The sequence below is a fragment of the Protobothrops mucrosquamatus genome, unplaced genomic scaffold, assembly GCF_001527695.2.
Source record: "Protobothrops mucrosquamatus isolate PMUCROS unplaced genomic scaffold, P.Mucros_1.0 scaffold324, whole genome shotgun sequence".
In the NCBI taxonomy this organism is placed as follows: Eukaryota; Metazoa; Chordata; class Lepidosauria; order Squamata; family Viperidae; genus Protobothrops; species Protobothrops mucrosquamatus.
Window position 1 is genome coordinate 75,547 of NW_015386663.1, and position 26,026 is coordinate 101,572.

At 43.2% G+C, this 26,026-nt stretch overlaps 1 protein-coding gene across 1 annotated transcript in view; it reads right to left on the reverse strand.

The window, feature by feature from the left end:
- Positions 1 to 26,026, reverse strand: part of OBSL1 (obscurin like 1) — a 73,768-nt gene that overhangs the window by 202 nt on the left and 47,540 nt on the right. The window contains exons 16-25 of the mRNA XM_029284004.1: positions 25,374 to 25,649; positions 13,087 to 13,356; positions 12,234 to 12,500; positions 10,780 to 11,046; positions 10,000 to 10,112; positions 9,603 to 9,756; positions 7,820 to 7,981; positions 3,032 to 3,136; positions 1,159 to 1,425; positions 99 to 368 (exon numbers count right to left, since the gene is read on the reverse strand). Of these exons, the coding sequence (XP_029139837.1) occupies positions 99 to 368; positions 1,159 to 1,425; positions 3,032 to 3,136; positions 7,820 to 7,981; positions 9,603 to 9,756; positions 10,000 to 10,112; positions 10,780 to 11,046; positions 12,234 to 12,500; positions 13,087 to 13,356; positions 25,374 to 25,649 (2,151 nt within the window). The remainder of the gene's footprint in view (positions 1 to 98; positions 369 to 1,158; positions 1,426 to 3,031; positions 3,137 to 7,819; positions 7,982 to 9,602; positions 9,757 to 9,999; positions 10,113 to 10,779; positions 11,047 to 12,233; positions 12,501 to 13,086; positions 13,357 to 25,373; positions 25,650 to 26,026) is intronic.

Consider the following 26,026-nt stretch of genomic DNA (forward strand, 5'->3'; position numbering starts at 1 on the left):
CTAATCTTACAGCCAGGTATATCACAGGGTCGTAAAAAGAGAGTTTAATGAATTTCACATATTCCCTGCACCCATCCAAACACATCAGACATATTTACCTCGCACTGTGAGATGGGCTTTGGACCGGGCATTACCAATGGTAATCTTCACCATCCCACTCATGTTAGGATTAGTCCTGCAGAACCTCAATTTATGGAGGTGTCCCGTGTTCTCCATTTGCAGCTGCAAGCCAGGCTGCAGCTCCTCCCCATTGAGGCTCCACTGGGGAATGAAGTCTGGAGGGGCAGATATTTCACACTCAAACTGAGCCTCGGAGGGAGCCATCACTTCCACATTCTTCAGAGGTTGGACCACCTGGATTCCTTCAGCTGCAATGGCAGAGAACAGCAAAAATGTATAGACTCGGCAATCATTTTCTAAAGAACGAGGCTGAAGTAGACTAACAGATTGCTGGGTAATTTGCTATGGATGAGCAAGAGTCTAGTTTTAAGTATCAGACAATAACAACAGTAATGTGGCTCTCTCCATCGTGTTAAAGCTAGAATAACAAGGCAAAGGTGAAAAACTGAAGAAAGGATGATTGCTGTTCTTGTATGAAAAGACAGCTCAGTCTAGGTATTAAAAGCAAACTCAGCTGAGCATATGACAAAAGACGCACCCTGGTGTGAGGTTCTAAACCAGGCACTCTTTTGATGGCTGAGGCTGCACAGCTTGTTATTTTGGAGGACTGCAATGGAAAGAATAATGGCAGAAAGTAAATAGCATCATGCAAAAGAGGAGGGAGAGGGGTTTTTTGTATGCTTGGGGTGGTGGTGGAAATCTTCATACATTTATTTATTTAAAGTTGTCAATCCTGTTTTAAGGCTTCTGCTACAATTGTCATCTATTTGCTCTCTCAAAAGTTGAGAAGTCATACCAAGTTTAGGGCAGTGTCACCAATATGTGACAGCAAAGTCAATAGGGCACCAGAGGTTGGCAAAGAGGGCTTTCTGCCATGCAGCTCCAGGTTGCCAACCCTTATTCTAATTTTAGCTCCACTCTTTGGCATTCTCAGTCTGTTGCCGGCCAGCAATTCCTGCTAATCATTTCTCCATGGCATTGTCTTCTTTGGAGTATGCCATCTCCCCTCCCTGTTCTTCACTGCAGTCACACCCTTACCTTCCACTAGCAGGCGGGCTGTGGAATGATCATCCAGGGCATCACAGGTATACAGGCCTTCATCTGCAGGCTCCACACAGTGAATAACCAGAGTTCGGTAACAATCCAAATTGCAGATCTCATACTTAGGCCCAGCAAAGATCTCTGTGTCACCCCGAAACCAGCGCACACGTCCCCGAGCCTGAGACACTGTACATTCCAGTGTGGCTTTGTGACGCACCAGTACAGTTTTATCCCGAAGTGGCTTCACAATACGAATTGGCAATGCTGTAAAAAGAGCAGGCCCAAAGGCTTTGAGGAGTTGGCTTTTCACCTCCTGACCCCCTGGCCCATTTTTGCAAATTTAATAAAGGAGATCTGGTTCCTTATAATAAATTCTGAATAACCTGCACACAAGGAGACATCCTGAGAATCTTGAGGCTTTTGTAAAAAGGAGAAAAATGAATCATGCCATAAGCTCCACCCCTTTCATCATGATGCATCATAGCTACAGGACACTCTTGTTCTCATTTTGTTACATAAATATAATGAACAGAATAATAGAGTTGGAAGGGATCTTGGAGGTCTTCTAGTTCAACCCCCTTAATACTTAACACAGTGCTGGGCTGCATTAACAGAGGGATAGAATCAAGATCACATGAAGTATTAATTACAATGCCTTGGTAAGGCCACACTTGGAATACTGCATCCAGCTTTGGTCACCACGATGTAAAAAAGATGTTGAGACTGTAGAAAGAATACAGAGAAGAGCAACAAAGATGATTAGGGGACTGGAGGCTAAAACATATAAAGAATGATTGCTGGAATTGGGTATGTCTATTTTAATGAAGAGAAGGACGAGGGGGGGGGGACATGATAGCAGTGTTCCAATATCTCAGGGGCTGCCACAAAGAAGAGGATGTCAAGCTATTTTCCAAGGCGCCTCAAGGCAGGACAAAAAGCAATGGATGGAAACTAATCAAGGAGAGAAACCAATCTAGAACTAAGGAGAAAATTTCTGATAGTTAGAACAATTGAACAGTGGAACAACCTGCCTCCAGAAGCTGTGAATGCTCCAACACTGGAAATTTTTAAGAAGAGACTGAACAGCCATTTGTCTGAAATAGTATAGAGTTTCCTGCCTGAGCAGGGGGTTGGACTAGAAGACCTCCAAGGCCCTTTCCAACTCTGTTATTCTGTTAATAATTCTTTATCCCTTAATAAGCCACAGAGTTATTACCATATATTGTGGTGGGATAGAAATGGAAGAAATATGAGTAATTCTACCCTCACGTGAAAACATTGCTGTGCACATAAATACAATTTCTAGACTTATCAAAGCAAAGCAGATTATTGGAGACAGCAGTTTGCTACAAATGTGCTTTCAATTTTTTCTTCTATGTTCACATGTAGTCTTTCCCAAGCAGCCACACCAATCTCTACAGTTTCTCTGGTTGTACTCACATGCACACAGATGCACAAGGCCCGGTCTAGCCGCCTATAAACATAAAATCCCTGTCATTATGTAGTACTTGGAGATGCACAATCTGGGGTCTTCCTTCCTACAGACCTTCATTTTTAATGTACTAGAAAGGATAAATTGTTAACTATGAGATCAAGGAGCCAACACTTAAACTACACTTAGTTCCGACCATAGGAACAAAGGAAGCAAAATTTTGTTTCTGTCCTGCTCTGCTCATTGTTTTTTGAAGTGTGTGTCTTGTGGCATGCCCTGGAAAAGTCTCAAAGCAGATTGGGGCAAGTATAGTAGTAGTGCTCCCCTCCCTACAAAAAGACAGGCCTGCTCTCCCAGCACAAACTCCTTTGCTTGTTGAGCCCAACCCAATTCGCCCTAGAGCTAACATCGGATCCAACAGAGAAGTAGCTTCCTTACCTTCCACTTCCAGCCTGGCTTCGGAAGTAGCTCTCTTCGCCACAAAACGGACCTGGCCTGTGTCCTCAGGGCGGGCAGAAGTCAAAAGCAGGAAGTGGCGGGTTCCTTGGGGTGATGGGGAGGGGGAAAAAAGGAAAAATAAGGTTTTCTGCCTTCTTAAGGAGAGAGATGTGAGGGTTTATGAGGGGCCCTAGAAAGAAAGAGGGTGCCAGGATACTGGTGGCTGGAAGCAAGGGCTTTGTCTTGCTCACAGAGGTAATGGGTATACAAACACTGATACATTTGTATTAGTAAACAACAGCTGTTTCAAAGGATCACAGCACAGCCTTTGTTGTTTTTTCTCCAGCTGTTAAACCACAGTTTTCAAATCCTGGGGGGGGGAGGAAATCCCCTCCTATTGCAATACAATAAATGTAGGCTACAACTGCATGGATCAGTAGTGATTGCCTATGATGTGATCCTATCCCCCCACTACATTGCTGTTTTGAAATCAAGGCACAGAGTAAAAACTGATAGGAAGTCACCAAAGGGAGAGCTAGGTGTACGCTTAATCAGAAAGAAAAGAGAAGTGTTGTACATTGGAAGACATGCTCCAAGGCAAGGCTAAAGATTAGCAGATGTTGCTTTCACTCCCTACCCCACCCCCAATCAAGGTTACTTCCTAAACGAGAGCGGACATCTTTCACCATCCTTGCAGGTTTTTCGGCTGGAAGGCAGAGGCTTCCACCCCCACTGCCACTCCAAGGTCAACACTTCAACCAGAGACTGGAAAGAGAGTCTCCTGGATGGAAAGAAAGGCTTGGCTTTCTTCGAATATCTCTTCCCATAAATCAGGGGGCAGGGGGGGAGCCATTATGATTATTGATAGGCCCAATAGGGGATAAAATGTTTTTGAAAGTAGAGCAGGGGTGTCAAACTCAATTTCATTGAGGGCCACATCAGCATTGCGGTTGCCCTTGGGGGGGCTGGGGGGGCGTGGCCAGGGTGGATGTGGCCTACTGGGTGGGCGTGGATGGAGTGGGTGTGGCCTACTGGGTGGGCATGGCCAGCTCTACATCGTTCACGTCAAGGGTGCCTGCGGGGGCCTGGGCAGGAGTGGGACAGATCTGAGGGTCTCTGGCAGAAGGGAGTGGGACCGGGGCAAGGCCAAGGCATGATGTATTTCTTCATTCCTCAAAAAGGGTGACACTTCCCCAGCATGCCCCAGGGGGCGGGGCCAACGCGGCAGGGGCTGGTTCCTTGCACCTTGTGGAGCTAAGACTGAATGCATTTCAGCATAGATGGCCACCACAAAATTGTACATTGGCTCCCGGCCAGCCTGGGCCAGGGCCAAGGCAATGGGGGGCATTCCCTCACTGTTTCCAGGATGGCTTCGCGGGCCACATGAAACCACTTCGCAGGCTGCATCCAGCTCCCAGGCCTTGTGTTTGACATGTCTGAAGTAGAGAGTCTCTGTCATTCAGTAACCATCCACTCCATCTCTGTCCCCTTTCTTCAGTGTTAGATTATTACTCTCTTGGTTGAAACTGAATTTGAAATAGGACTTCCTTCTGCATCGTTTACTGTACAACCCAAGAAATTGGGGAGGGTCCCTTCTGAGAGGTTGCCATGTCCCCCTTGCTTCTGCTGCCAGGCTGCCTCTTATCTGTTTTCTAGTCTGTGACTTTTCCTCCTGTCTTTCAAGGTCATTCCCACATACCATTACAGAAGGAATCACAAGCTAAGAAGGGGCCAACATGATGTTTTTCATAGCAATCGCAGTGGGTTCTTTAATCACAAGTCCGCTTTGCATATAACAATTACAATGCAGGGGGTTTTTTGTTGTTGTTGTTTAGAATAAGACATGAACCCATTCTCAGGGAGAAATTATGCTTTATAAGAAATCATCACATAAAATCAGGTTGTCCTACGCATCCTGACTTGTTTTAACCATGTCTTGTTATTTAACTATGTCTTTAATTTATTTCTCTTCCAATAATTAAATAGAAAACTGGAAGCAGGGAAGTTTGCACCGCATTCATATGAGGCTTGAAGTTATGTGAATGGGCTGTATATTGATGTAATGATCCCCTGCCTTGAAGAGGCAGGAACCAAGCAAAAGGTGCATGCAAGCTTGGTAAGCAAAATTATGTGTGGCAGCAAGCTGCTCATTCATATCTTGATTTGTTATGCTATCCTGTTGGGCTCTGAGCAGTGTGCAAACACGGCCTTGTCATGGGCTTTTCCAAAAGTTGTTTTTCTTCATTTTGATTGACTTCACTGAAATGTGCAGAATTAATTTTTCGGAGCTTACCCTGAGGACTGAAAATATTTATAACTTTGTATTTAATGCAGTGAGACTAATTTCAAGTTGGCTCTTTGATCTATCTTTTTTATTTCTTTATCTTCATTCTTTAAGCAGCCAAACTACCCTCCAAGGGATGAGTGCATAAGAAAAGCCACTCAGATATTTTCTCAGGCTCTTCCCTGTCCCCCCCAGTTTGCTTTCTCCCCAGGTATTACCCCAGATATTTGGAAGCCTATTTTGTAAAAAAATAATAATTTGAGAATAGTACTTGGAGCACTCGGTTGTTCAGATTTTTAAGTATATTTTCTACCATTGTTACAATCTGAAATAGGAGGATGTGTTATTTGCTCAGCTGACATTTTCCCCAATTTGTTTTTAATCTATGGGCAAATTGTCATCTGCCACATATCATAGCATGAGTACATTTTGATAACCAGTTTTAAGGGACATATCCTCATAACATTGTTTCTCTGTCAACCACAGCCTGTTGAAAGCATCCAGAGCTCCTTTTAGTTGATTCACTGTCACAGAAGTGTTTTCTCTTTTTGCCCCATACAAAAGTTTCTGTCCAGTCTATGATGTGTCTGATAATGATACAGTTGCATCAGGAGCTGTCCACCAATTGTTGGCCACTTAAGTTTCTAAAGAAACTTAATGCCACCTTCCCGTTTGGTCATTATTGGGTATTGCTTTCCATGGATATTTTGACTGGAGATGAGAAACCGACCGGACACCTGACTCACACAACCATTTAGCTGTTGTTTCCGGCAAGGAAATATGTATTTCTTGGAAGAACAACACATTGTTTTCTGTTATTCACTGATCAGCTCACCACCTTTCAGTGTACAAGGGTCTCTGCCACAACAAGCAAATGCCATTTTTCCAGGAAACTGGAAAAAGATATATTCGTTTATTTATTTTATTTAAGTATAAGCTACATCTCAAAATTCTTGGCAGTTCATAGCAGTTATGAAACAACAAGGAAACATCCATGGTGTATTTAAGTTAAAGTTATGTTAAAGCCAAAACACAAAACTCCCATTGTGCCGCAATTAACCCCTGAATTAACTTGGGCTTAACGAGCTTCCGGAAGGCTATATTTGTGTAGCTAATCATACTCTTTATGGGAGGCCATCCCAGAGAAGCAACACTGCCTGGCTTCAACCTCTCTCACTTCCCAGAAATGAGCCACAACCAACATTTTCATCTAAGAAAAATGCCTTAAATGGATCAAATCCTGTGGGAAGAGATGGTTCCAAAAGTATCCCTAGTTGACAGAATGGGGGACAGGATGAAGTAGGAAGATGATCTGTTGATCTACTTATAAGCTCCATCTTGCCCAATAAATTAAAGGTTGTAATAATAGGTCTATCACTCTTCTAGAAGACCAATATTTTTATTTTTGTTTTATTTTGTTTTGTTTTCATTTTGTTTTCATAGGCAGATTCATTTCCTGCCCTTTCCTCCGGCACACAGTTGCATTTATCCATATATACATGAAACAACTGAGGGAATATCACACATTGTTGTTTTAGTCTTTGGGTACTGCTGAAACATTTACTTAGTATTCCATTCATTCAGAAGCATGCATTATCGCCATGATACATTGCTCCTATTACAATAAGCAACTAAGTTTAAGCTCCATATTTGTGGACAACATTCCATAATTCAAACCTTTTCACTTTGTCTAAAACAACAAGTATAAAGTAGATTTTCTTTGATTTCTTCATTTCTCAATGCTACTGGAAAGCAAAAATATGATCTGCACATTTTATGCCTATACAAAACCTAATCTATTACCCCCATTCTCTTTATCTTAGTTCCATAGGCCCTTCCTTCCTTCCTTCCTTCCTTCCTTCCTTCCTTCCTTCCTTCCTTCCTTCCTTCCTTCCTTCCTTCCTTCCTTCCTATTGTTGTAGGTTAGAATACCAGAGTCTTGAAAGCTAGTTAAATAAAATGAAGATGGGGTTATTTTGAGTGTCTTTCTCATACTTTCCTGTTTCCCAAAGGTGACTTGCCTTTTTATCTCCTTCATGGTTCATTGTTTTCTTTCGCTCTCTAAGGCCAGTCCCTACATTTTTTTCACACCTTCTTTCTTTCATCCGTTCATGTTCTTTATAATTTATCTCTTTTACTGTATATTCCAAGTTGCAACTACCATATATATGATCTTCACTAGATGGACCTCACATAATCTTCACTGCACATCTTGATTTTATTAGTTTTTACATACAAATTTAGTACAACAAGGAAGATGTTATCAGTCTTAGTTGCACCCATACCACACACAGTATTTCCTACTAATGATAAGAATTGGCCCATTTGGGTCAGCGTGTCACAAGTGCATTCCAAGCCTAGTTTAACTCCAGCTATGTTTATCCTATTCTGTACAAGCTAGGGTCTCATGTCATCTATTGTTTTTTTTATTTATCTTCCCCCTTGTATTCTAATCAAGAAATCTCATATCCATTGCCATGGCAAGAATGAAAGGGTACACTTACCTTCCTGCCGTATTTTCACAGTGCTGGTGACTTTGAGCCTCTCTCCATTGTGATACCATTCACCTTTCACCTCCGCTAGGGAGACCTCACATATGAAGACAGCATTCTCGTTCTCCTGCACACGGACATCCTCCAGCTCTCGCACAATCTGGACTTGACGTTCTGTGCGGGTGAGAAAGCCCATGCAGTTAGAATTGAAAAGTTTTTACAAAAGTGATGTGTGGACTCATGTGGGTTCCCTGAAAGTATTCAATTAAAACTCTACTCTTGATCGTGGTACTCCCCCAGTTGTCACTAGTACAAACAGATGTGAACTGTGAAAAATATATCAAAAGTCATGATGAGAAACAAACACATTTTCTAAGATTGTAAGAGCTACCACTGTAATTTGGTTACAAGAACATAGCAAGAACCCTGCTGGATCAAGGAGAAAATCATAGGAGAGCATTTTACCCTCCTAGAACACCGGAATAAGAGTTCAAAATGGCTGTTTTATGGTAAACTACAGTACGCTATTGCCAGTATTATTGGGTGAGAGGCTGAAAAATTCACATTCATCAAAAGGTTAAAGGCTATCTCAGAAGGTCTTATCAAGCACAATGGGTTTTTAACCCATTAAAATTGTTGATTGATGAGGTACTTGTAGTCTATCTCATGTAACCTGCATCTGCATACCCAGGCTTTCTCCATTCTTATTTCATCAAAATCCCACAAAAATGTTTAAATCCCCCATCAGTTTAACATCTGATGAAATCAACAAGGTAAAGGAAAAGATTTCCCTGTCAGTCGTGTCCAATTCTAGGGCACTGTGGTCATCTCCGTTTCTTGGCTGAGGGAGCCAGTGTTGTCTGAAAATGCTTATATGGCTATACACCAAAGGTGCAGGGAATGCTGTTACCTTCCCATCGAAGTGGTACCTGTTAATCTACTTGCATTTGCATGCTTTCAAACTGCTAGGTGGGCAGGAGCTGGGGCAATTTAATGAGCGCTCACCCCATTGCACTGTCTCCAGCTGACAACCTCAATGTCTTTAGCCACTGAGCCATCGCACCCCGATGAAGTGAGCAGCAGTTCACAAAAGCTATGCTTTTTATTAAAATATGTCGGTGGGACAAAAATGCTGTCAACTTTTCCCTGCTTTTTGGGCTAGTATAGTCTAATATAGTTCTCCTGCTGGATCAAGAGAAACATTCATCTACTGTCCCATTCTGCTTTTTGTAATGGCCAACCTGCTACTTTTAAGAAGCCCCAAGCAGGACAGGAGAAAAAACAGCTCTCTAGCAACACTGATGTTCAGCAACAAGTATTCAGTCAGATTGCTGTCTCTGAGTGGAAAGGTCCAAAATAATCCTTATTTCATAGCCTGTTTCCAAGAATGGCCAGGCAGATGTTTCCAGGAAATAGTGTTTATTTTTATGGGTCATGAAGTTGTCCATTTCAGGCATATACATGGAGATGCTATCTAGTGACTGGGCTAGTAACCATGTATTATGTATCTCTTCTAAAACCCACTTAAATATTCATTGGCTCTTATTTCCCATCTAGCTTTCTGTATAAGCCTTGAAAGTCTAAAGGAGATTCTGACTCACTACAGCACACTGGGCATTGGATGTTCACCAGCCTGCTCCAGGCCACTAGAGGCAAAAGCCAGGGAAGTGGTAAAGCCAAAGGGGCCTTGCCTTCATCCAGAACATGATAGGTGAGGATGCTTTGTATGGGGAGCTCCATCCCAAGCCTCCCCTCCCTCATTTCTGCTCTCATACATAGCCCTAGCCATCCATACCAAAGACCCTCAGTTTGGCGGAAGCTCGGCAGTCACCAGCATCACATATATATTCGCCAGCATCTTCAAGGCTGCAATGGTTGAGCTGCAGGAGGCGCCGACGTCCCACTGAATATATGCGGCAATTGGGGCTCACCTGGATCTCCTTGCCATCCTATGAGAATTAAAAACATAGAGAACAGGGCCTGTTTTAGATCCAAGAAAGGAAAGATGGAGGAAAGACTACGGGCAGCTGTCAGGTGTTCTGAGGACACAGAGGGAAGTGAGGGAACATGGAGATCATATTAATCAAGAAGGTTCCCTTGAATAAATCAAGAGGACTTTTCAGGACAGCCCATTCTTGGAGCGATAGAGAAGGTCAAGGAAGTGGGGACATTGATAGAGGTAATACTCTCACCTTGTACCACTTCACCTCAGCCATGGGTCGTGACAGTTCACACTCAAATGTTGCTGAGCCTGTCTCGGGAATTCCCAAGTCCTGGGGCAAGCGCAGCATTGTAACTGGTGGCTCTGCAAGGACAGAGATAGCAATAGCAATGACACTTTGACTTATACACCGCTTCACAGTGCTTTACCGCCCCTCTAAGCGGTTTACAGAGTCAGCATATTGCCCCCAACAATCTGGGCCCTCATTTTACCAACCTCGGAAGGATGGAAGGCAGAGTTAACCTTCAGTTGGTGAGGAACAAACTGCCGAACAGCTGGCAGTCGGCAGTCAGCATAATTAGCCTGCATTACTGCATTCTAACCACTGCGCCACCACAGCTCTAAATACAGTTGCAAGTAGCTTGAAGATGCACAATTTTGGAGACTAAAAAGATGAAATGTCTTCAAGAGACGGTACTTAGGCAAACCACACCAGTTTGCATCCCTTATCCTCAGTTTGAAAGACACCATTTTATCTACAGTACCTGTCCTACTTCCCATGCCCAGTTTTCCCACACCGCTGTTGCTATCAATTGCTCTGCTCTGCAGGTACATTGAGTTTTGGATATTAACTCTGTTAGAAAATAGGATTAAGCCAAAGAGTAACTAATCTAGCGTCCTCTTTCCTACAGTGGCCAGCTAGATGCCCTTCAGGACATTACAATCTGGGCATGATCGCAGTGGCTTTCTCCTACATTATTTCCAGCACCAATGTTGCCTTTCTGCAGTCCTCCCTCCACTGGTCCAGTACCTCGGACCGTAAGGCGGGCACAGCTCCTCACAGTATCAGCAGTGAAGGCCACAGTTCCTGTGTCATCTAGTGTGAGCCTTTGCAGCGTCAGGCTGTGCATGCAACCAGTGGCACTCATTTGGCAGGTGGAACTAGGCTTCACACGGATGCCATCACGCGTCCAGACCCCCAATACATTGGGGTGAGATAGCTCAAGCTCAAAGGTCACTGTCTCCTTTTCCAATGTCTCCACATCCAACAGCGGTTTCTTCACTATCACTTTCCGGGCTGGAGAAGAAAAAAAAAGTCTGTGATAGATCCAGTTTTGTCATGAAAGGAGTTTATTTGCTCCTTACAAATCAAATCAAGTTACCAGGAAATGTGTATACAATATTCAGACTCTAATTCAGCAGATAAAGAATCATAGGATATTTCTCATGTGACTCCCGCTAGCAAGAAAATTGTATGTTTCTCTGATCTACTTGGGTAGAATCCATACTCATACATTTATTGGTAACAGAGTGGAAGGATTTGAACTGATTCAGCACATTTATCAGAATGAACTACTAGCTGAACTAGAATTCGAGATAATTCTTCCTCACAAGAAGCTTGTCAATACTAGGGATATCTTAATGAATCTCACAAAAGCTAAGTAGGGTTGGACATGGCTAATACTTAAAGGGAGACCAAGAGGAAATTCCAGGACTCTGGGGTAAACTGGGATATTTAAAAAAAAATATCACAGAAGGCGGCAATGGCAGCTCACTTCCATATTGTTGCCAAGCAAGCAATGTGGACCTATCACCATGAATCATGTTTAACTCAAGTGAACATTGTATATGTATATATAAAAGATAAACAAAGGCAACAGTCTTATGCAGTGTCTTCTACTGCATTTGGCCACTAGGTATATAACTGCTAAAGCTCAGATTCCAAAAAGGCAAGGCTAAGACAAAAGTGAGATTGCAGGAACTGAATTAAAAATTACTAGTTAAAAATAAGTATCTGTAAAATAATGTACTTTATTTAAAAAAATTGATTTCTTATCTGCATATGCCAAGCTATTTTACTCATGCATAAATCACTTACATTCAGAAATATGCAAGTACACACATTCAGACACTGTTATCTTTCCTTTTAGCATAAACAGGGAAGGGAAGGGAGTGAGAAGAAAAGCTACATGCACTGGGAAGGAAAGGGAAAAAATGGATGGAAATGAAACAAGTACCAGAGGAACTGAATATGGAATGCATGAATGTTTAGGGTTACAGAAAGGGTTAAATTAATTAGGCAGGTAGAGCTTCCCAAGCAACTGGTAATATTCAGCTAATCGTTGTTAAAGGAATTCTCACATTCAACAGAGATGTCAGTGGAGGAAAAAACCCCTAAGATAAAAAGTTACACCGACCCTCCCTCAAGGATTTACAATGTACAACTATGAGAGAAAACAAGATCAGGATAGAAATGAGACCTACGTTCCACACTCAGTCTGGCTTGGGTGCGATCATGCAGGCTCTCACAGCGATAGGTGCCTCGGTCAGCAAGCTCAATGTGATGGATGGTAAGGGCCCTTTTTGGCCCTTGTACCTCCATGGAGTATCTTGGATTCTGCTGGAGTAAGACGCCTTGCTTCATCCACTGCACCTCCGCACTCTCCACGCTCAGTTCCACTTCCAAGCGAACATCCTGCCCCTCCTCAGCCGCCAAATCACACAATGTCTGCACAAACAGCACCTGAGCCTCTGCAAAAATAATGCTTAAAGGTTGAATACTAGCCGATACGTCTCTAACCCAAATGCATTCCCAGGCCACCATCGCTCCCTCTTTACAGAGAGACAAGCCAGGATTCAAGGCTATTTCCTAAGGCCTGTGTCAGTTTGGCATGTTTACAAACATAGAATTCAGAAGACTCCGAACCCCAGCACTTATTTTATAAAAAGAACAAGTTCAGAACCTGCAGGGCTATAGAGATAAAGTTTTGAAAATTTGACGTGCTGTGCCTAGATAAATCTTCAAAGAGGAAGGGAAGTCAAAGTAGAATTTCCAAAAGGGATTCTGTTATCTTCCCTACAGGGCTAAAGAAGCAGCATAAATTATGCAAACTAAGTAAGCAGAGATATTATTTTGAGTAAAGAATTTATATTTTCTTAGCATGGAATTTGTAAGACAAGAAAGGACACAGCCCTGGCATTAGCTGATAACCCCCTTGAAACTCTAACTAATCAGAATTACTAATTACTAATTAGTATCACTAATGCACGGTAGTCCTGCCCAAGTATCTGCATTTATCAAAAAGCAACATACATGGTGTGTTGCTGTTCCTCTTACCTTGCACACTGAGTCTGCCTGAACTCGACAGACCTTCCGCACGGACGGTGACTATGCCGGTGTCACTCAAGCGGCATTGTCGTATGATGAGGGAATGGCATAACCCGTTCTTGGCTAGGGTCAACCGCTCACTATTCACTACATCTTGTCCATTCAGCTGCCAATTCAACCTGACATCATCTGGACATATCACCACTTTGAAGGTGGCATCATCCCCTTCTAACACGGTTAAATTGTGCAGCTCAGAAATTATATCCACCAACCTAGGGACTGAGAAAAAGGTGCCATTTCAGATTCGATGGAGTTTGCTAACCCAGAACCAATCCAATAGAAGACCCCCAGAGTACCACCCACATGGTATTACCATGGGATTTATCTCCTAAGACAGGGGTCTTCAAACTTGGCCGCTTTAAGATTTGTGGACTTCAATTCCCAGAATTCCTCAGCCAGCATGGGAGGAATTCTGGGAATTGAAGTCCACAAGTCTTAAAGCGACCAGGTTTGGAGACCCCTGGGCTAAGCTGACTCGGAGTGATGATCTAAATCAGGGGTCTTCAAACTTGGCAACTCTAAGACTTGAGGACTTTAACTCCCAGAATTCCTTAGCCAGCCCTGGCTGGTTGGCTGGCTGAGGAATTTTGGGAGTTGAAGTCCGCAAGTCTTAAAGTTGCCAAGTTTGAAGACCCCTGTCTTAGGACATCCAGATTTGCCTCTTTGTACTGAAGCTTAGTTTCATTGCTCTTCATTCCTTCTATATTTCATCTCATTCATTGATTTTTGCATATTTGTGGACATCAGCTCCACCCACTGTACAGATAGTCCTCGACTTACAAGAGTTCCTTTAGTGACTGTTCAAAGTTACAACGACACTGAAAAAAAGTGACTTATGCCCCTTTTTCTCACTTATGATCATTGCAGCATCCCTATGGGTCATGTGATCAGAATTCAGACGATTGGCAATTGACTCACATTTATGACGGTTGCAGTGTCCCTGGGTCATGTGATCCCCTTTTGCGGACTTCTGACAAGCAAAGTCAAGGGGGAAGCCAGATTCACTTAACCATGTGAGTAGCCTAACACCTGCAGTGATTCACTTAATAACTCTGGCAAGAAACATCGTAAAATGGGGCAAAACTCACTTAACAAATGTCTCACTTAGCAACAGAAGTTTTGGGCTAATTGTGGCCATAAGCCAAGGACTACCTGTGTAGCAATGCACAGAGGATAATAGAATTACCCTGTAGCCTGGGAAGCATGTACATGCTGTTATGAAACAAGAACTATTTAAATAATTTTCTAATTAAGGAAGACTGTGTTCTTCCTCCATTTGATATGATCTGGATGTGTTCATACAACCTCTGCCTTCTTTTAATCAGTGGGGCCAAAGGATGCTTTACATTAACGTAATGTTGTACCTAAGCATACTAGAAGTTGAAACTAGACCTTTTCCATGCAAGGCATCTGCTCTCCAACTTCTCCAAAGAACTTACTTTGGACTGTGAGAATAGCCAAAGTACGGTCATCTTTGCTTTCACATGAATATTCGCCAGCGTCTTCAGTCCTCACATTGCTGAGTGTCAAGGAACGCTCTCGTCCCTCTGCTCGGATCTCCAGGTGTTCATTGGATTCCAGCTCCTGCCCATCTTTCAGCCATGTTACATCACCCTTGGTTTTGCACAATTCACACCAGAACAATACTGTGTCACCCTGCAGCGCTGTCACATCTGAGAGACCCCGAACAAACTTCACCAGCAGTTCTGAGGTAGGTAAAGAATAGTTTGATTAGGAGAATCGGATCTTGGCAACTGGCAGAACCCAAGTCAAATTATTGGGAGTTTAGAGTAGACTGGAAATCTCCAATGCATCCCCAATATGCCACAACTCACCACTTTTGCAGATTTTCACAGTCCTAGTTTGCTCTCTTTCTAAACTATTAGACCCCATGACTACAGTTCACTCTGGCTCAAACATATCTACAGCAGAAAAAGTGTCCACAAAAAGGACAGTCCTTGCTGCCTCTTCTCAAGGTCAGTTACTCCAAGGGCTATGACTATACTCCTCCCAGGCTTAGACCCAGTGGTGGGATTCAGCCAATTCGCACCACTTCGGCAGAACCGGTAGCTAATTTTTTGTTGCCCAGGCCCAGAATGGACTTCCGGAAGTGGCATCCACACAGAGAACTGGCTGTTCACATATTTGAATCCCACCACTGCTTAGACCTCTTTATTTTGCCTGGCACAATGAAGTTTCAGGAAAGAGCATTTCTCTGCTTGTGCAACCTGGGATCTTTTTAACAAAAGATGACAACAAATACACCTGAGACTTAGAGATTCAAAGTGCATATTTGGCTACTAAGTTGAAGTTACTCCAGAGTCAGGCTAACTGCATCAAACATAGATGAAAATCCAGAATTATTGGTCAATTATTGGTGCACCTAGAAGAGAATTCTGAACATTGTTGTGTACCCCAGAACAAAAACAACCTTACTGAATCAGGCAGGGGTGTGTTTCACCCTGTATTAGGTTTCAACAGTGACCAGGCAGACGTATCCAAAGTCTCTCAGTAGACTATAACAGTTGTCATACTGCTTGACCACAAGCATATGCCAATTAGGAATATATTGCCTCTACACACAAATGGTCTATTTAGCTTTCATAGCTAATAACTGCCAATAGTTCCCTTATTGCAAAAAACAGCCACACATTTTTACAGCAAGAACTACTGAAGAAATAATAGGAAACCCTCCCCTCTTCCCAACTGCTTGAGCAATACATCAGAAAGGTTGGGAAATTAACCTTAAAGCTTCCAGTTTGTGTCTTGCGTGATCACAAGGCCCCCTCTTGCAAACAAAGCCAGCCAGTCTGATAGATTAGAAGATCTACAGTCTCCACAGTCAAACAAGCTAAAGAGACAAAAAGTCCAGCTGGGATATATAGGATCCTTAGTTTGACAGACTCCTTTTGTGATTGTGTTGCTGGGAGAATTTTGACCAGTATGGCCCATCCCATGGCTGAATGTAACCAAAGTTTCTCTGCCTGCAAAACCCTTGTTTTAATATAACAGAAAAACTCATTCCTTTTTGACTATGGTCATCCATCTTGAGCAGGCTGTATTTTATTTATTAAGGTATTCCATAAGACAAAGATGCCAACCTGATGCCCTAGGCCTAGGGTCACAGGTGGTCCCTAAATAATTGGCCATGGCCTCTGAAAGCCTCCCAAACTGATAACCAAGAAGAAAAATTAACTGAGTATAGATCCCATCTCCTGCTTTGTGGAGCAGGACCTTTGGCACATTCCCAAAGACCAAATATGACCACACTACCCAGGACCATTGCGGTGGGCTGATATCTGATTGCCTTTTGAATTGCCAGGACAGTGAACAGCTTCTGCACGAATCTCTTACCTTTCACACTGAGCTCAAAATGCAGCTGGTCATGAGAAGAATGGCAGATATATTCTCCGGCATCAGCTTTGCCTACGTTACTCAGTAAGAGGCTGTGGACCCGTCCTTCTCTGCGCAGCTGGCAGTGCTCCCCTGCCACCAGGTTCCCTCGAGGTCCTTCCCAGCTGACCGCAACTGACTCCTTGGAGACAATGGCCGAGAGCACTGCACTGCCCCCCTCCAGTACCAGCACCTTCTCTGGATGCTCTGATTTTGGCACAAACAGCACCGGGGTCTCTAGAGTAAGAAAAGGAGCAGAGAGACTTGAAGAAAGCAAGGAACACTTAGCTAGGCCTCTGATCCACACCCACCATTAGGACCAGAGAAGCTGCTACTTGGTCTCTTTCTCTCTCTCTATTCTCTCTTAACAAATATCATTTGAGCATCATCAAAACTCTACCGTCTAGCTGGAGAGTAACTGGTTACTTTTTCGTGGTTCATGAGAGTATTTCAGAAGTTAAAGATTCTTGGGGGGGGGATTCACCAGAATATGCATACCACACATGCTAGTAGAAGTGACTCCTGCAAATCTCTGCTTTCTGAGATCAACAGAGCAATTGTAAAAACAGATAGATGTCATACATGTCATCAGCACTAAATGGGGATGGGTAACGTAAATTCACATATGACCACTAAAAAAAAAAAAATCACAGTTCAAAGCTCTTTATCATGGTCTCTGTGACTAACACATGGGCCAGACATAATAGCAGCTTTATTATCTGGAGAAGGTAGCGGTTTACAGAAAAAAGCTCTCTCATATCTCCAGGAAGGAAGTTCAAGACAGTTGGGTTGGATAAAGGCAGACAATTGTTCCCAAGTGTGGGCAAGGAAATGTGATTAAGAAAAGCTTCAGTGGCTGCTGCTGCTCTGCTAGAGTAACCCCAGTTAGCAAGAAGCCACTGATACTTAACTAAACCATAACTGAGCCTTATGTCAGCCATAATTCTTTTGGAAAGTTTCTGAGTGGGTAAACTTAAACTTTTCTGAGCCCCTGAAAGCACACAAAAGGATGTCGGTTTCCCCAGAAAGCAATCAGTTGACACAAATAAACAGCAACCATTCTGTAGATATCCAAAACATGCATAGTCCATTCTATTATGTCTTGGGGTTCGCGGCATTGAAGCGACATGCACAACCAGTTTCAACCAAGTTCTTCTTTATTCAATCCAGTTCCACTCAACAAGCAACAGGCTCGCAGGCCTTTTATAGTTTCCCAAACAGCCTATCATAATTCTCCCTTTTTCGCGCCTTGCGCCTGTGCACAAGGCTGGCGCCAGCCAGTCTGGTCCTGGGCAGCTTTTGGAATGCCCGGGACCATTTGCAACACTTCTGGGCCTGCTGAGCTGCCTCAACAGACCCAGGACACAACACATTCCATCAGCATCAAAGAGCTGGTGTGAGGGTGGGGCTAGCAAGATATCTTGATTCCAGCAGGAGGACTTCAGCAGGAAAGAAATATCAAAATTCAAATCTAACTTTGTTCTCTGCTTCAGTGCATATTGTATGTAGGATGCACATCTACGTTTATCTGCCTAAAGTTACAGCTACTAAGAAAGCAGGGTTTCACAACAAATGGCAAAAGTAGCCAAATGGCTTCTGCAGTAGCACAAACAGGAACAATGACATGTTCCATATTGGTACCAGCACAGATATACGGTAAGTAAGTAAAACAAAGGAAGTATTCCATGAAATATTTATACAACAAATGGATCTAAACCAGAAAAAAAGCTAGCTAACGATAAGGTACATCTGTAATGGTATTGAAGTTAATGCACTATATAGAAAACCAATATATGGTGAGTATCACAGGTGTTTTATACACAATAATTTGGTAAGACACACAGCTATATTCTCTGAATGTCTGCCTCTCTAGGATAGAGGGCAAGTATCAGAGTTGCAATGGATGCAAGTGGGTGAACAAAGTAACAAAAGTAGCTGTTACTATACTATACAATTGAAGGATTGGTCAAGAATGCATCTGGCATGTGACAGGATCCGTGAGACACTGACAGAAATGTATGCTTGTCAATGAGAGAAAAGTGCTGTCCTTCCTCATATCCAATGAACTGAATCCCGTAGGGAGAGATGAAATGGACTTTCTTGATGTTGCTCTGAAATCTGTAGCTAATCAAGAATAGATTGCCCATTTCAAATAGGATGCTTCAACCATATGTCAATTGTCCATGCATGGACAGGCAACGCTGTGCAAGTGAAAATTTGTCACCATGAGGGCCATTAATATTGAAAAAAAATGGGAAGCTGTGGCTGTTAGGCTGGAGAAAGAAGAACTGCTAATCTAAGCCAAAAGCAAGAAAAGAAAAGGTGGAAGGGACAGGATCAGAAAAAGGAAAGGAGGCGAGATTGTTGTGCAGGAATACAAGCTAATTTGAGGGCTAATCCATATGGAGCTCTGTTTCCATCTGTCCTGTTTGCCATCGTTCGCTCGCTAGAGACTAAAATGGATGTTCTGAAACTTGAGCTGGCCACGAACAAGGAGTGTATATCAGAGGTGGTGATACTTTTAGAGCTGTATGCAACAAAACTTCATTTTGATGTATGCCAATTGGTGTACATTCAAAGTGACAATAAAGTTGTTGCTGTTGTTGTTACTGTTGTTGTTGTTGTTGTTGTTGTTGTTATTATTATTATTATTATTATTATTATTATTATTATTATTATTATTATTATTATTATTATTATTATTATATGGAGGGACGATAGTCATGCAAATCCTGAATGGAACAGATCTCTTAAACAACTGCAGAAGTCCAGAGACTTCCCCAGCATCGGAGACAAGAATTTCAGGTCAATCGTGAATTAATTTTCTGAGGCTGACTTAGGCATGTTGGCTGTTGCCTAAGATATAATTAGCCTGAGGGATGGACACAGTGTCTTCGAGGTAAGATGGTCCTGAATCAGCAGCCTTCAGTACCTGTTCTTGAAGGGTTGCTCTTCAGTGAGAAGAGTAGCTTTTAGAAGTAGATCATATAAAGTTTTGGAAACATTAACAGGCATCTGCAACATGTTCCTCTCCTGGCATAATAGCCAGAGTTCATATCAATGGGAGAAGGTAAGCTTGACAACATTGGCAATTACAGGAGGAGGCCTTTGAGGCTATGCAGGCTAAGGATACCACAGAATCTCTTGTCTCCATAAATCACACAAATTGGCTTCAGTGAAACAAGAAATACTGTAAGCAGATGATCACCAGACAAAATAAAAATAAGTAAAATTAGTAATAATAGAAACACAGTGAAAGGGAAAGGCCAATATCCCAGAGATGTCAAACCAATTGCTACTACAGTTGAAAAAACTTGAGGATAGTAGCAGAAGCTTAGTCTATGAGCATATCTGTTATGCAGAGAAGAATGAAACTTCAAGAAAAAGCTTCTAAGTTCCGGGCAGGCAAAGAATCTCATATGTGTGAATCTCAGAAAGGACAATATTTAAGGAATGGTCAAGTCTATTTCAGTCGCATCATTCTAACCCAGTATTTTCCTCCCTTTCCACCGGACAAGGGCCATCCTATATTTTTCATAGCACACTCAGACTCATGCTTCTCTCATCACATTACCTCATGTATTCCTCCCCTTTTCTCAGGCCTGACACTATGGGTTCTCAACCTATGGGTCTCAACCTATGGGTTCTCAACCTATGGGTCGCGACCCCATTTGGGGTCGATCAACCATTTCACGGGGGTCGCCAAGCAAGGCTGTCCGCCATTTTTTTTTTCCTTTTCCGGCGGGTGCCTTACCTCCCTTGAACTGGGCCAGCTGGTGGTCGGCCTGCTTTGTCTCTGCCGCTTGCCAGCTACGCCTCGGCCGGCGCAGGGGGCAGAACCACGCATGCGCGGCGCTCCCAGGCAGGGAAAGTCCTCGACTTACAACCGGTTGGGTAGTTCTCGACTTACGACCGGTTTAGTCCTCGACTTATGACCAGTTGGGGGTCGCGGCATTAAAAAGGTTGAGAACCACTGCACTAGAGCATCTGGCTTGAAATTAAGATGGGCATTCTTACCTTGTACATTTATTGTGTAATGCACTTCATCATCTCCAGTATTGCAGCTAAACATGCCACCATCACATGGCTCAGATTGTTGGATGGTTAGTCTGTGGACCAGCCCCTCACTGCTCATAATCATTCGTGGCCCAGGACACAGAGGCTGTCTGTTCTTGAGCCACTGGACACAAGTCTTCTCTTGAGAAAGTTGGGCAACCAGTGTCACATTCTCTCCTTCCTGGACTTCAATAGGCTCCCGGGCATCATCCTTATTCACAACGCACACAGGGGGGGCTAAGAGAAAAAAAGAGTTCCCTGTTAAGCAAAGCTGGATATGTTCCCTGTCCTAAAAGAAATTAGGAAAACAAATTTGGGCTACCAAGGAAGTACAATACATTATAAATCTTTCTGAAACTATAAAAAGAGATTAGCTACATCTTCTTCTTCTTCTTTTTTTTTTGGGACACTTATTTTATTACCATTCTGGAAAAGAATTGAAATCACTTTAATATTAATTCAACATATCCAGAAGGCAGCAGCACCAATGGCAGTTCCTTCTGTTAATTATTGCCATATGCTAAAAATAAGCAATATTTATTTTCATACTATGTAAGAGGAGGAGGAGGAGGAGGAGGAGAACTGGAAATACTGAATACAAAGATTTCCAGTTTTTTCTTAAGACCTCTTCATATTACTCTGGGGAAACTGAGTAAATCTCCATTACCAGTGGCAGGCCACCACTGTTACTCTTTTTTCTCTGTATAATCTCCAGAAACAAACAGCTTTTAATTAAGAATCTAAACCTAGATTCTAAAAGATGCTTCTTGTCTCTGCTGCAACCTCATCTTTTGGCAAGGACTGATGCTTCTCCTCAAAGCATCTGTCCTGGTGCTTCCCCCACAATTTCTTTCTAGGTCTAAAAATCTGTCCAAGTTACAGCCAACGGAGAGCAGGCAAAGGACTAGCCTGGGATGAGATGGGAAATCCTCCCAGACACAGTCTCCAAAGGAATTCAGAAACATTCTGAACAAAGGGATTCAGCAGCTTCTGAGACAGGACCATTCTTTCACCAGAACATGGTTGTCTGTGATGGGGGCAAGGTGGTGGTGGTGGGCAAATGATTATATATGCGTGATGACATAATCAATCAAATGTTAATCCTAGTTACTTCTGTGAAGGGCTGGTCCCAAGCCCCCTTCTGGCAGCTTCACCAAGGCCATTACTGCTGAAGCGACAGAAATCATGCTGATAGCAATAGCACTTAGACCAGGGGTCTTCAAACCTGGCCCTTTTATGACTGGTGGACTTCAACTCCCAGAATTCCTCAGCCAGCGTGCCTGGCTGAGGAATTCTGGGAGTTGAAGTCCACAAGTCATAAAAGGGCCAAGCTTGAAGACCCCTGACTTAGACTTATCTACCGCTTCATAGTGCTTTACAGCCCTCTCTAAGTGATTTACAGAGTCAGCGTATAGCAAGTCTCTTGATAGGAGACAATGGGAAGCACAATCCTAACATCAGATCAACTAAACATGGTTTAGACACCTTAGCTATGGGAAAGAGAAGAGACAAGGACAGCCTCATGAGGACATGAAGAAAAATTAACAAATATCTTTGAACCATAGTTTAGGGGATAAATAGATACGTACAGGTAGTCCTTCATTAACAACCACAATTGGGAACAAAACTTCCATGTGTAAGTGATGCAGTCATTAAGTGAATTGTGTCTTGATTTTATGACCTTTTTTACCCTGGTCATTTAGCAAGTCCAGCTTCCCCCTATTGACTTTGCTTCTTAGAAGCCCCCTGGGAAGGCTGCCAATGGCGATCACATGACCCTGGGGCACTGCAATCATTGCAAATAGATGCTGGTTGCCAAGCACCCAAATTTTGATCAAGGGATTGTAGGGACAGTGAGGACCAGTGTAAGCCACTTTTTCAGCATCATCATAACTGTAAATGGTCATTAAACTAATGTTGTAAGTTGAGGACTAACCTATACTTTGTCAGTCATCTGTATCAGCCATCATGTAGCTATTATTGCCCTACTACTGTCAGCAGGGTTGATGATGAAAGATTAATTAATTAATTAATTAATTAAATTTGTTTATTGCCCATCTTGCTACAAGGTGATTCTGGGTGGCTGACAATGTTAAAGCAGTAAAATCATAAATGCATAGCTTTTAATAACAATAAAAATACAAATTATGATTAAAAGGTGGGAGAGGAGGGAGCAGAATGTGTGTGTGGGAGGGAATGTGGGCAGTAATGTGGGCATCAGCCACCTCCAGCGTGATACCTTCCCATTTGGACCCCAGGCCAACTGGCAGAGCCAGGTCTTCAGATCATTAGGGAAGATTGGGGGAGGGGGATAGATTTCACCCCAAGAGGCAAGATGTTCTAAAGCAGGGGACCCCAACCCCTGGTTTGTGAACCAGTGCCAGGCTGTAACCCATTTGGAGCCCAGGTCATGGAAATGGTGGGCGAGCATGTGTAGAAAGCTGTATTTGTTAAAGTGGCGCGCACGCACAAAACTATCCCCTCTATCCCTCCCCTGCCACCGTCACCTCTGCTGATCCACCAAACTGGAAAGATTGGGGACTGCTGTTCTAAAAGGTAGGAACCGTGGCAGAGAAGGCTTTTCTATTGGACTCCACCAGTCAGAATTCCTTGACCAATGGGGTCCGCAGCATGCTTCCTCTGCCAGGGGTGGTCCTGTCCCATTGGGCTAAGACTGTTCCTCAAGTAACTTGGACCCATGCCATGCAGGGCTTTATAGATAATAACCAACACTTTGAATTGCATCCAGAATCAAACTGGCAGCCAGTGCAGCACATGGGACAGCGGTGTAAAATGGCTTCTCTATGACACTTTATAAATTCTGAAATGAGGAGACTATTGAACCAAGAACTTCTTGCTCAACCTCTCAGACTTAGCCATTGCTCTACACCAGCTTGTCCCTCATAAACTACATTTTTGTGCCTCCCTGTGCTTTCCACCCTCTCCCTGGTGTTTCATTTTGTTCCTCTTGAACTGCTCTCACCTGCTACTTCTACGGCAGTCACCCTCTGGTCTGTGCCTGCATCACACACATAAGAGCCTGAATCCCCTGAGGTGACACTACGGATGATGAGTTGCTGGTGCCTTCCACTGGCCTCTATGTGAATGCGCTTGCCCGCTCCTAGCTCCTTGCCATTCTGGAGCCATCGCACAGCAGCTGTAGGTGAAGACGTCTCGCAAGTCAAGATTAAATCTTCTCCAGTTGCCAAGGAGCGATGCTCTGGCATCCCTGCATTTCCCACGATGGAGATGGGAGGCTCTTGGAAACCAAGAAAAAGAAAACAGTGTCATAAAACAGGGCCCAGACAGCATTTGGCAGCCAGCTGAATGGCACAAGCTGCCTCCTGCCAGTCTTCACAAAGTATCAGTGTCCTGTAGCTGACCAGACAAATGGACGTGCTCTTGAAAGTCATTTATTTCAGGATCTAAAAAATATGTAGCTTGCTTGCCTTAGTTCCCCACCCAAGCTAAACCCAAGATTTAGCATCGGAGTCTTTTAAATGGACACACACACCCCAAAAGAAGCTTCATGGCAGGAAGACATTCCCCTAGGTCAGTGGTTCTCAACCTTTTTAATGCCGTGACCCCCAACCGGTCGTAAGTCGAGGACTAAACCGGTCATAAGTCGAGGACTAAACCGGTCGTAAGTCAAGGACTACCCAACCGGTCGTAAGTCGAGGACTTTCCCTGCCCAGGAGCGCCGCACATGCGTGGTTCCGCCCCCTGCGCCGGCCGAGGCGTAGCTGGCAAGCGGCAGAGACGGAGCAGGCCGACCACCAGCTGGCCCAGCCCAAGGGAGGTAAGGCACCCGCTGGAAAAGGGGAAAAAATGGNGGACAAAAAAAATGGCGGACAGCCTTGCTTGGCGACCCCCATGAAATGGTCGATCGACCCCAAATGGGGTCCCGACCCACAGGTTGAGAAACACTGCCCTAGGTGTCACTTCAGAGAAAAGGGGAACTGTTGTGCAAAGGACACAACCATCTCTAATGCAGGAGGCAATATTGCCCTCGTGGCAAGTCAACCTCCACAGCCATGTCCTATATAAAGTGTGTTACCTTTTCCCACAACAAATAAAAGTGGAAGGCTTTATATTAAATAAGCAAGGTGTTGTGTAGTTACTGAACTTGATGTACCTCAGTAATACCCAGCATTTCCTGATGCTAAATTTTAACTTTCTTTTATAAACAACCAACTCCCTATAGCCTAGTAATTACTATAAATAACAGCAGAATCAAAGCCCATCTTAAGCTCTGCATTGAATGATAACACTGTGTTTTATTAGTGGGATTTCAGAAGGTGCTGGAAATGCAACTGTGTAAAGACTAATTACCTCTTAAAAGTCTCCTTAAATTGAAGCAGTATAAGCAATTTATAAATAAATAAATCAAATGTACAGGCATGGTTATGAGAAGATATTAAATCATATTGACTTTAAGTAGCCAAAACATGCAATCTCTGGGTTATGAATCATGAGGAACCCTCTAAGATTCCATTCATAAAATAGCAGCCACAACTATTGTTACCAAAAAGAAGAGACAAAGCTAGTGACTGTGAATAAGCTGACCTTCTTCAAATGTAAGTGGAAGAACAGGTTTTTACTGGATTGTTTATTTCTTGTACTGAATATGGATTACTGAAATAGTGTTGAACTAATCTGGAAGCTGGAAGATAATGGTCTTTCCATGTTACATTTGACATTCTTGCTTTATAAACAAGGCAATGTGTTCATAAAAGGAACTTGTCCGTAAGTGGCCTTCCCTTCCACCCCGTACACTCAGACATTACCTTCCACCATGACATGGAAGATGAGGCTATCATCACCACTGTCACACAGATACTCCCCAGCATCAGAGATTTCCACGGCTGAAATCACCAATGAATGTCGTGCTCCATCTTGTTCCAACCACAAACGTTCTGTGTCCTGCAGTTTTTCCCCATCCTTGTACCACTTCAGCTCTCCTTTGGAGCAAGACAGTGTTAGGGAGAGCACCAGGTCTTCAGAAACCAAGCAATGGTGGTGAGTTTGCAGCTCATCTCGTCCCACTATTTGAACTGGAGGATCTGCCAGTACAAACAATGTTAGTTAAGTTTCTGCACCTGTTCTAATTTTAAGTGCTATCTTAATGAAGGGGACGCTATTGTGATTAACCCAATAGCAATCCTCCTATCTTAATCCTCACTTATTTTACATAAAACGTTTCCTAAGTGGTGCACAATTTAAGAGAAATTGGAATGGTGTGAGGAGTTTATCCTGAGGATTTAATCTCGAAGGGATATCCGACTTAAGAGATCAACTCTAAAAACAAACCCACTGGCGTAGTTGAAGGTAGACTTGATCTTGACCTTGACCTGAGAGAACATGTTGCTTGGAGAACCTGGATTAGATTTCTCCTATTATTATCCTTCAGTTGTGTTAGATTACATTTCTCACCATTGTC